We start from the raw sequence: 12,393 nt of genomic DNA on the forward strand, positions 1-12,393 counted from the left end.
AGAGTCATTGAAAGTTCTTGTGTAGAGAGAAAAAAGATGCAAATATATTTCAAAGGTCAGTTTAGTGAGTGAGTAGGGTGGCATTAGAAGGACAAAAAGCTGGGACCACAAAGAAAGGGCAGAAATTATTATAGAAATTTCAGTACAAAATAATGAAGATCTGAATATAGGTTGTGGAAGATGAGAGACAATCTAATATCATGAAAGTAGAAACAACAGGAGTTAAGACCAAATTAAAAATTGAAATGCAGGGAGAAAGGGTCAAGAGATGACCTGTCGACCATGCTGACACCTTCATTCTTATTTCATGGGAGATGAAGAAGACTTGGAGAAATAAAAATAGGACTTCCAGTCTCAGCCCTGACTACTATACACTAATAATCTTAACAAAAATCCTATATAATAAAAGGCAAATATGGAAATTGACTGAACTGATGAATGACCAGTCACTAGTTAAATTCTTGTCAATGTGTTCCCACAGGGGAGTGCTGCTCAGCCAGAAGCCAGGCTCACAGCTGGCAAGTGCAGTAGCAGTGGTGGGATCCTTTCCTGCCTCTGTGACAGCACTAAGGATGTCCATCTGTTGGACATCTCCCGAGGGCTCCTGGACTGCAAAAGGGCGCAGGCCAGGCTGAGGGACCTCCTCCCACCTGATTGCGCAAATTTCATGCACCGGACCACTAGTAATTGTATAATAATAAAACAACTATTTGACAGCAACCAACTATTTTAAGAAGAGAAGTTCTTTATGGGGGTATAAAAGATAAGAATGTGGGTGAATGACTCATTTCCACGTTTTTCTTCTTTAGCAATATGCATGGTATTGTATAGGCAATAAATAATTCAAGCACCTTTTAGCTCTTTACATGAAATAATAAAGTGTCATAAAATTTTAATTTGTTATAATTAATGATCAAGCTCATAATCAGCTACATGAAAAAACAAAAAAGTAAACATGTATTTTCCCCCAGGAATAAGTAAGTATATTCATTTAATGAGCTTTCCAAGTTCTTTTGAAACTTATTCTGATGCTTGACAAATGAACTCTAGGTCAAATATATGACATACTACTACTGTATTTTATGTGCTGTATGACACGTGATTGTATATGATATTGTATATAATCAGTATAAGAGCACATTTACATCCATGCTATGAGATTCAAGGTATAATTTTACTATTTTAAATTATTTTAGAGATTAATTGTATATTTACTTTATTGATGAGTTTCTACTAATGTGCATAGTATATTAGTTAAATTCTTGTTTATTAAGGTAATATCCAATTACAACATTGTTCCTATGGGAAAATATGATCTATTTCATGACCAAAAACCTAATGAGGTAATTTCTCAGCACTACACCGAAAAGCAAGGGCAGCCTCTCTTTTGGGCTAAATTTTTATCTGAAATATGAAAAGTGTTTCAGAATGCCTTTTAAATATACTTAAATAAGCATTTCATATAAGTAATAGTACCCAAAATAATAACTCTTTAGTTCAACATGATAATAAACCTTGAATAAAGAGCAATATAGAATTATTTTACATAGAAATGTGACTATCTGACTCATAAAGAATTAAAATACACTCCTACTTCTTTATTCCCTATACCCTTTTTATCAGTGCTTAAGTATGCAGAAGCATAGACATGTTTATATTTTATTATTCAACACACTAAATAGTTATTCCTTCTATTTTCACTACAAAGATCTCAATTTAAAAGAAACAGAAGCTGCTTTCTTGAGAGGGTATAGATTTCAAATAAACATATTTAAAAGTACTCACGATCTTCATCCGTCTGCACTATGAGTTCTTGACTTTCCTTCCTTCCTTCAGGATTCATGAGGATGAGTTTCACACTAACATTGGTGTATGGTGAGAGGTTAGTGATCGTATGCTGAGGGTGTGAATTATCTGTGTCCCAGCTTACTTCTTCTCGCACCTGTTCTTGTCCTCCTACTTGATAACAGTAGTGGACTGTGAGATTGTAACTATGGCAACGAGTCACATTATATCCAAATGGCTCCCAGCGGATAGTGATTTGTCGAGATTTGACTTCTACCACTTCCAGTTTCCTTGGGCCTCGCATGGGATCTATTTACAAAAGAAAATAAGGAAAAAGAAAATGTAAGAGAAATGAATTTTAAAAGATATGGTGAAGCCCAGATGTCACAGATTGTCATACGTGTCCCCAATATCTGTTCTCCTTTTCTGGAATAATAAAACCCTTCAATCTTATCACTCAGACTAAAGCCTAAGTAACATTTCCAGCTTCTTTTGCAGATTGGCCATGTGCCTGCATTCTGGTGAAGGATGAAAAGATGAGAAGTTAAGAAGAGTTTCTGGGAAGGGGCTCAGCATCTGTGTTCTGTCTTCCTTCCTATTATTCTGGACTGAGGACAGGGTATTTGTTGCTCATGCAGCTACAATGCAACATGAGGCTCTTACACATTAGGAATTCAAAGCAATAAAGAAAAATGAGCTACAGTTCCTGATAATCACTGAGTTACCATTACCAGATTTGAGTTGCCTACTTCCAAATTTTTCATTAGAGATAAATAAAATGCTTTTATTTAAGTCTCTTTTCCTCTGGGACTCTGATATAAGAAATCAATCTTTTTTTTTTTAATTAAATTTATTGGGGGTGACCTTGGTTAATAAACTTATACAGGTTTCAAGTATATAATTCTATATTATCTGTCCATTACATTGTGTACCACTACCCAAAGTCAAATCTTTTTTCATCGCCATATATTTGATCCTTTTTATCCTTTACTACTTCCCACTCCCCTCTGATCACCACCATACTGTTATCTGTGTCTATACATTTTTGTTTGTTTCTTTTCCATATTTGTTATTTGTTACTTTCAGTTTTATATCCCATATATAAGTGGAAAAATCCAATCTGAATGTGAAGATATATATGTTATATATACTTTTAAAAATTAATAGAGTAAATGTTTGAGAATTCACAACGAAATAATATGATGGTGAAAGAGCATCAACTTCTGAGCAGAACTCCAGGTCCCTTGAGTTTTGATTTGTATACAATTCATGCAGTCAATACTGAAGTATTTCTTTCTCATCCCTCACAAAATCTTAGCATTATTTCTTAGTCTGAGCTCCAGAAACAGAGTTTCAAGCTTAGAAATCTATAATGACATGCCAGGAATAAAAGCATTTTGAATGGGTTTAAAGAAAGAAACTATACAGAGAAAGCTTAAACTTGTTTGTGAAATGAAGATTAAGATAGAATACTACTAAGCATGTAATATTTATTGAGTGCCATATGCTATAGATTTTTCTAAAAACATTTACTTTTTAAGGTTTTGGGAAGAACTAATCTAAAATGAGGTGCTTTGGTATATTCATAAATACATTTGATATATATATATTTTGATTTTTCTTTTCCTGAATTGTAGTCATCATATATGAATTTAAAGTGATCTGCAACAGGTAAGGAATCTATAATAATAAAAGCGTACTATGCTAATTAGACCAGACAGCTGAACGACCTTCCAGACGTCATTCCAGATGTCCATCTGGATGAAGCCACAGCGTCGAGGGCAAAGACAAAGGCAGTTAGGGGCAATCAGGCAGGAAGGTAGGGTGGTTAGGGATGATCAGGCAGGCAGGCCATTGGTGAGGAGCCAGCGGTCCCAGATTGTGAGAGGGATGTCCGACTATAGGTTTAGGTCTGATCCCGAGTGATTTCTGTGAGATCGGGCCTAAACCAGCAGTTAGACATCCCCTGAGGAGTCCCTGTTTGCAAGAGGGTACAGGCTGGGCTGAGGTTACACCTCTTCCCCCCCTCCCTTTCATGAATTTCATGCACTGGGCCTCTAATATTAAATAAGCATGAAAACTTGAGAAATACTGTGTGTGCTCTTCTAAACTAAGTTCCTTTATATATATATTCTATGTTCCTCAAAACAATCCTGTGGACTAAGTACTATTGCCCCCAATACACAGATTAAAAAAACAACAACATCATGGCAATATCAGTTCAATAGTTTGACCAGGATCAAGATTTGATGTTAGCACCTGAATTCATATCTGTCTGACAACTAAACAGATGTTGCTTTGACTCTACTGCAGAGATTCTACCAAAAATGAAGAATATAATAAAAAAATTATGATGGTAAAGATACCTAAAACATGACCAAAGAATATAAAATACAATAAATACCCTATGTGTAATCTTGGGATAAATGCTGAAAATAATCCTTCTCCCTTTTCCTAATTCCAGAGAAGAGGCTCCTAGGACATGTGCCCTAGCTCAGCTTTCCCAGACAACCCTCCCTATCTTTGCAGCCACTGGAAATTTGCCTGGACAATTACTGATTTCCATTTGTGTATACATTCCTTGTTATCTCATCATTTAGAACCTAGAGAGAACTTTGAACCACCCTCTTTCTTTGCAACCTCTAACAAATAAAAATACGTAAAGTGAAATAATGTTTTGGTTTTAAATGTGCTATTTGGGATTCATTGGCCAAGCAGCTGCTAAAACCACAAAATGAATTTAATAATGATTGTTCAGGTTACTCCATCCTGTATTAACTTGATAAACCAAGGCCAACTGAGATGAAAACAGCCCTAGAGAAACTGGAATGGTATTCTCACGGAATATTCCTTATTACAAAATTCATTTTTTATACGTAAGTTTCTACCCCGTATTTTCCGGCATATAAGACGACTTTTGAAAAGAAAAAAAGTCAACCGAAAATTGGGGGCAAAAGACCAAAATTGCACAAAAATTACCTGCAGATCTTGACGGCAAAGTAAGTCTTTTCTTTGAAGTGGGGGTAGTCTTATGCAGCGAATATGGGCCTAAACCTATGTTTTAACTGTAAAATTAGGGGGTCGTCTTATACGCCAGAAAATACGGTAGTGATAGGGAAAATATCGTAAGTAAGCTATTCAGAAATAACCTTGAAGGTTTTTTTTTCCCCCAGTCCAGAGACTTTTTCACAGTGTAAAGGAAATGTCTAATTTTATATAATGCTTCATTAGTTGAATGTTTATAAAAAAAATTTTAATAAGCTCTAGATCCCATATACATAAACAGATTAACATGCATCTCTTTGCCTCTTTCCTTATTAATCACAGTCTCCTCAAGGACCATTCTTAAGCATTTTCCCAAGGTTTTCATCATTTTTACTGACTAATAAAATGACTAAGTGCTTCAAATATCAATTTAAACAAGCAATGCAGTTCTAACTTAATTTCAATAGAAAACTACTTTCCACTGTATAAATAAGCCTGTATCATTTCGGTATTCCTTAGCCAAGAGAATACACACATGAATTAAATACTAGGATTTAAAAAAAAACAAGGGTTCTGTCCATCTACTGGTCATTTTTTTTCCTTCTTTTAAACCATACTCTCTTCTTTTCTGTTATTATCTCTTAGGATTAGATCATGGTAAAATTATGAAAGAAAGTTCCCATAAATTTGCCAAGTATAATAGCTAAACCTAGCACAAAACAACCCTCTCTGTGACCAAGGCTCCAGGGTCCCTACTGTCATGAGTGTTCATTTACAGATTTGACGAAAAGAGGCTTGTGCTCACAAGCCTGCATCTTTAAATGCTCAGTTAACCAAAATGAATGATTTTACCAAAGCTTTTCCAAACCTAATATTTCCACTGTTCCCTTCATGGGCTTTTGCCTATAGTACAGTTTTGTTGCATTGCCAAACAGGTCAATATCAACATGGCAGGATCCAATCATATAAACAGGAGAAGGGATAAATACTACTTTAACTCTTCTTCTTCTTCTTCTCCTCCTTCTCCTTCTCCTTCTTCTCCTTCTTCTTCATTCATTACTATATTCTACCATTTACTTTTTTATGTCTCCTTCTTCCCCAATCAACCCCCCCCCACCTGCCATTCCTACCCCCCAGGACAAGCCCCAACCATCCCCGTGTCCATGTCCATTGGTTATGATAATATGCATGTATACAAGTCCTTTGGTTGCTCTCTTACCCCTCCTCCCCACTCCCCTGTCTTCCCTCTGAGGTTGGACGGTCTGTTCAGTGTTTCTTTGTCTCTGGATCTATTGTTGTTAATCAGTTTAGTAAATGGTGCTGTGAAAATTGATCAGATACATGCACGAAAAATGAAACTAGATTACCCACTCACACCATACACAAAAATAAACTCCGATTCTTAAACACTCCTCCCATTAGTCAAAAGCTTAAGCGAGAAGTTGATGCAATACCACCCTGTGGATAATAGCCCACATTAGATGAAGAGCTGTCATTTTTATTGTCAGCACCCAAAGACTAGAATTAAATGAGTTGGGAAAATGGCATCTGATAACTTAAACTGCGTGGCCAAGTACCTGTGACAACATCCTCCTTTGGTGATAGCATTGATAGGCTAAGTTCAACGACTAAGGGAATCTGACAATCCTTTCAACTCATCCTTAGCAAACTGCCTGATTTCATTGCTGCTCTTTTTAAAGCTTCTCTCCTGCCATTCTACAAAATTGAGCTCTGATCCAGCAATGGTTTACAATGGCTACATCTTAAGTTAGTGCTTTATAATACCTGTACCTTCTGTTGGAACCATTTCTATTAGTGTACTGCTAGATGTGAATGAGGCATTCCACAGGGACAATCTACTCTAGTGACTTAGACTGATGATCACTGAAGACTTTGAGGGACATCGTTGTAGAAATATATCCCTATTGTAGGGAATGAATGGCAACTTCTTAATCAGAAATGGGTAATTTCAGTTGGCTGATTACAACTCATGCTGCATTTCGGGGAGTAGGGTACACACTGCCCAAAAAACCTTGGCATTCTATTACTACCATTCTATGCATGCAAAGTAAGTCTCTTGGAGTTAGGTAAAAGGGTAAAAAATTACATTCATAGGACCACTACTTGTAGAATATTTGCTTCTCTTTCCTCACAATCCTGAAGATGTTAAAAAGATGTGAGTCTGTTCCAAGGACGTGTCTCCTCACACGTGCTCCCTTGGCCAACACTGGAATGAGCATCGTGACAGGCCCCACTGGCACGGATCATGCGGCCTAAACTGGGCGCAGTGGCTAGGATAAGAGACTAGAGCATCCTCTCGAAGGAGAACAATGGCTGTCATGCCTGAGCTTAGTCAGGAACTTTTTCCCCATTCCCCCGCTGGCCAGTAGCATTTTTCATTCTGTTCTATTTCTGTGAGTTTGAGTCAGGTTTCAAGCACAGCAATCTGACAGTTTTGCAGCCCTAACCCCAGGGAACCAGCACGCCAGGTCCTAGCCTCTAGCACTGTAGCATCCTATTTAATCAGTGATCCTGGCTCCTTCTACACTCACCCCTGCTTTTTCTATAAATCAGGGGAGAAACTGACAGATAGGATCAATTTCCATTGCAAGTTCAATTCGCAGCTCATTTCTCCGGAACCCTGCACTTTTACCTTCTATTACTACTTGAGTGCTTTTTCTGAAACTCAATTCAGAACTTGGGAGAGAGATTTGGGTGTAATTTTAGGATCCTGTCATTAATAATAAAAAAACACAGACTGCAGCCAAGGTGCCCACTAACAGGTTTCTCTTTGGTCCTTCTTCATGAATTATCTGGAAGTCTATTACAATAAAAGGAATAACCAGCAGATTGGCCTTTGACCTCTGCAGCTACTGTATTTCTGCCTTACCAGTTACACAAAAGAAGGTGACAAAATAATAAAATGATAGTTTTAGTTTCTTTACTGTTCAATTAAATCAAAGAAAATACCTGATTAACCAAATATTATAGCGACCTATCCAATCACTCAATATTCCTAAGCAGCAAGGAATTACATTAAATTCCAGGTACATGATGGCACCTTTTTTTAAAGTGAAATAGCTATAGTTTTGTCTGTTTTCAGGTTTTTAAAAGTGTCCTTTGTCAGAAAAGTTGAACATTCTGAAATCTTTAAATCTTTATTGTTGAAAGTATTACATATGTCCCTTCTTCCCCCCATTGATCTCTTCTAGGCCACCCCTGACCCCCAGCTCAGGCCTTCACCATCTGATTGTCTGTGTCCATGGGTTATGCATAGATGCATACAAGTTCTTTGGTTGATTTCTTCCCTCCCACCCACCCTCTCCAGCCTTCCCTCTGAGATTCCACATGCTACTCTAAAGGCATCTATAGCCTTGACATAATAGAATACATTAAAACTTGTCATAATAATTATATAAATTTGAATAGTCCCTCCCACAAAAATATTTTTACAGATATTACATGAATAGTTTTTATATTAACTATTGTATCATAGAATCAATAAATGTACTTGAAAAGTCTTAACTGTATAGCCCAATCTTACATCAATGAATAATTTATTCCTAAACAACAAATTGAAATTTCAAAACTACTACTACTTTACAATATGAAAAAAAGAGCCTTATTAATGAATGAAAGTGCAGCAGCGCCAAGCCTTATAGAAAATCAAACATTCTATTTTATTTCTTGATTTAAGGTGGACATATTCTCCGCAATATCTTTCATGTGTTCCAGGTGCTGGTGTGAACTTTTTTTAAATCAGAAAGATAAGTAATCTACTACCCTTGTGATTGGGAAATGGACTATCCACATCTGAGTTATGTTGACAGTTTAAATTTTGATCATAGTAGAAAGCTGGAACTCCCATTCACCTTTTATGGGAAATGTAAAGGATTACCTTACATAACACAATGACTAACACACACTCCATGGTGAGAATGCAGACCCTCTCAGGCAAGAGTCTCAGGAGGCACACACTCCACACCTGAGTGACCAGTGAGGCCCCGGAGGAAGGTTCTCCTGTGGTGCTGGGAGACACTGGAAGAGCACTGTGCACAGACAAACACTGTGCTTAGTTCAGTTTGTCCACTTAAACTAAAAAATAAAGAACTTTAAAAAATAAAGTACAGGAATACATTTTTGTTTCAGGGGATTCACCAAGGTGCCTAATTTCAGCAAGTCTTTCGGAATAACTTTTAAAAAAAATGTTCTACTTTAATGTTCTTACTAAAGAGTTCGTTGAATGGCAGCTGGAAAAAAGAGGCAGTAAAAATGTTACTATTGGTATCTTCTGAAATAAAGAAATATGAGTATTGATAAAGTACCCAATGGTAGTAACATTTGTCACATTGTATTCTGCCTGAATTGATTAACTGTACAAAGTAAGGCTAGGATGCCGCAATGGTTGAAAGATATTATTCTGCAGAACATGAAATATCCTTTTTTTTTATTTTAATGTAAGGTCTCTAAAGTTTTAAGTAATAAAACTTTAAAATACATTGAAAAGTACAAAATCAATCACTGTTTTACATACTAATATCAAATGTTAACATTTTTGTGTTTTGCTTCAGATAACTTTTTATTAAAGAAATAAAATATTGCTGATGTAAATCCTTTCCACATTCCTGCAGGCTATCTCAAGGTTATCATGTATCATTCCCAGACATGTCTTTGTACTTTTATTACATATATCTGGGATGGTTAAAAATTTAGGTAATTGCTTACCATTTTTTTGCAACTTGAGGTTTCATTCAACATCAGCCATGCTGAAATATAGATCTTGTTTAGATTTATTTTATTATTATTTTTAAATATATTTTATTGATTTTTCACAGAGAGGAAGAGAGGGCTAGAGAGTTAGAAACATCGATGAGAGAGAATCATCGATCAGCTGCCTCTTGCACACCCCTACTGGGGATGTGCCCGCAACCAAGGTACATGCCCTTGCCCGGAATTGAACCTGGGACCTTTCAGTCCGCAGGCCGACGCTCTATCCACTGAGCCAAACCGGTCCCGGCAACTTGAGGTTTCATTCAACATCAGCTATGCTGAAACATAGATCTTGTTTGGATTTATAGATAGGTCAGATGGATCATTTAACTAGTGTATAGAATGCCATTAATATATGAACCATAGCATACACATCATTTACCAGAAATACTCTCCACTTCAAAACAACTAGGTCTTGAGTATGATAATTTATATAAGTGTGTATGTGTGTGTGTGTGTGTGTGTGTGTGTGTGTGTACTATATACACACATCCATAAACATATACATACATGTATATATATAAACACTCACATATACACACATACACATACACATTACACAAACTAAAAGTTCTTAGAGAAGACATTTTTAATGAACAAAAACTTAGGATAAACCAGTTCAGAAGTAAATGTGCTGTGAGATTGGCATGTTGACAGAGGTTAAGGGATATTCTTTTTCAGCAATCTAATGCCATTCACTAATTTACCAGACTTCAATATTCAGACACGTATATAAAATACTTAAATTGCATTTTCACAAAATTTTCAAATCTAGGTATTCCTCCCTAATCTTATCATTCTCTCATGCTATAGCCAGACTTTCCTATGTGGCACTGATCTGAATCTAAGGATTTTTAATTATTGCCCCTTTATAATACAAACCAAATAAAAAACATTTCCATCAAAACTATCAAACAGATCGTATATCATTCTTACTTTCTGTACTAGTTGGGCGAATCTATCTGTTGTATCCTATATATACTCTCCCTCCCAAATTAACATCTCTGCTCTCAATGACCTATACACATTCAGCAATAGTCACCTTTCACTTGCCAAAAAGTAGCTTTTAATTTATTTTAACATTACATCAAGATCAATCTGTGACTGTGTCTTTTTAGTCAAAATAAAAATTCAGAGACTTTTATAGACCCACATGGTCAAAACCCTAATGTTCATATATTGATAGTGTTTCTATATGATTTATTGAGTTCTGTAACAATCAAGTTCATTGAATATAGACACTGGGTCTAATAGAAATGCTTTACAAGATGTCTACATCTGCTAATCAACACATTTAATAAAAGGATACTAGTACAAAATAACAAATATCCTCTGTTTAGCTCAGTTCCTCTCCTCTCATAAGTCAATTCTGAAAACATCTCATTTTCTCCAGTATTTACCAGTGTTCTGTGCTGTGACTTGCATCGGTTTTACTTTATCACTTTAAAGGAGTCACAGTAAAAATGTGGCTTCCACTAACCGAGGAAATGGTCCATTTTTGCGTGAGCTCCTTGGTGACATTTCCGAAGTGTAAAGGTCATCGCTGTAGAAGGAACACTACTGCTATACAGCAAAATTAGAATCTTCAATTGTTTCGATGCATTGGGATGAACAAACCGCAATTCATCCTATGGATGAACTTTACATGAAAACTGTTGTATGACATAAAAATAAGTCTGCAGTAAAAGGCTTCCTTGGTATTTATTTCAGACTATATAAAATAGGAGGCAAAATGATTTCCAAAGAGTACTTCAGAAGTGTCAGAAATAGCAGAGAAGCATCAATCAGACCATCAAACCTCAGAGGGAAGACAGGGGAAAGTAGGGGTAAGGGGGAGAGATCAACCAAAGGACTTGTATGCATGCATATAAGCCTAACCAATAAACACAGACATCAGGGGTGTGAAGGCATGAGTGGGGGGGTCAATAGAGAGATAAGAACACATATGTAATACCTTAATCAATTTTTAAAAATTTTAATAAGAAAAATTAAGATGGCAACCCTAAAAAAAGTGTCAGAAATTGGACTGGAATGGGTTTTGCCCTTTCCTAACCTTCATAAAACTGTGATGCCCACAAAAAGCCTTAGATGTTTGGATCTGAGATTTTTACCCAGAGCAATAGTTTACCCAAAACATTCACTCTTCATTATAGAAGTCAGGTGATTAGTGTTGGAGAAGAGCAAATCAAATACACTTTAGTTTTTTTCTTTATTGATTAAGGTATTATATATGTGTCCTTATTGCTCTACTGCCCCCCTCACCCTTCTACCCATGCCCTCACCCCCTGGTTTCTGTGTCCATTCGTTATGCTTATATGCATGCATACAAATCCTTTGGTTGATCTCTCCCCCTTACACTCCCTCCCCTACCTTCCCTCTGAGGTCGGACAGTCTGATCAATGCTTCTCTGTCTCTAGATCTAGTTTTGTTTATCAGTTTATGTTGTTCATTATATTCCATAAATGAATGAGATAATATGATATTTATCTTTCTCTGACTGGGTTATTTCGCTTAGCATAATGCTCTCCAGTTCCATCCATGCTGTTGCAAACTGTAAGAATTCCTTTTTTTTTTTTTTTTTTTTTTTTTTTTTTTTTTTTTTTTTTACCACAGCTTAGTATTGCATTGTGTATATGTACACCACCATTTTTTATCCACTCATCTGCTGATGGGCACTTAGGCTGTTTCCAAATCTTAGCTATGGTAAATTGTGCTGCTATGAACATCAGGGTACATATATCCTTTCTGATTGGTGTTTCTAGTTTCTTGGGATATATTCCTAGAAGTGGGATTGCTGGGTCAAATGGGAGTTCCATTTTTTAGCTTTTTGAGGAAACTCCATACTGTTCTCCA

At 36.3% G+C, this 12,393-nt stretch overlaps 1 protein-coding gene across 12 annotated transcripts in view; it reads right to left on the reverse strand.

Moving 5' to 3' along the window:
• Positions 1-12,393, reverse strand: part of PTPRM (protein tyrosine phosphatase receptor type M) — a 608,093-nt gene that overhangs the window by 246,452 nt on the left and 349,248 nt on the right. For all 12 annotated transcript variants that reach the window (XM_045574745.1, XM_036417770.2, XM_036417769.2 and 9 more), the window contains exon 8: positions 1,786-2,094. In XM_045574745.1, the coding sequence (XP_045430701.1) occupies positions 1,786-2,094 (309 nt within the window). The remainder of the gene's footprint in view (positions 1-1,785; positions 2,095-12,393) is intronic.

The sequence above is a fragment of the Pipistrellus kuhlii genome, unplaced genomic scaffold (assembly GCF_014108245.1).
Source record: "Pipistrellus kuhlii isolate mPipKuh1 unplaced genomic scaffold, mPipKuh1.p scaffold_m20_p_6, whole genome shotgun sequence".
In the NCBI taxonomy this organism is placed as follows: Eukaryota; Metazoa; Chordata; class Mammalia; order Chiroptera; family Vespertilionidae; genus Pipistrellus; species Pipistrellus kuhlii.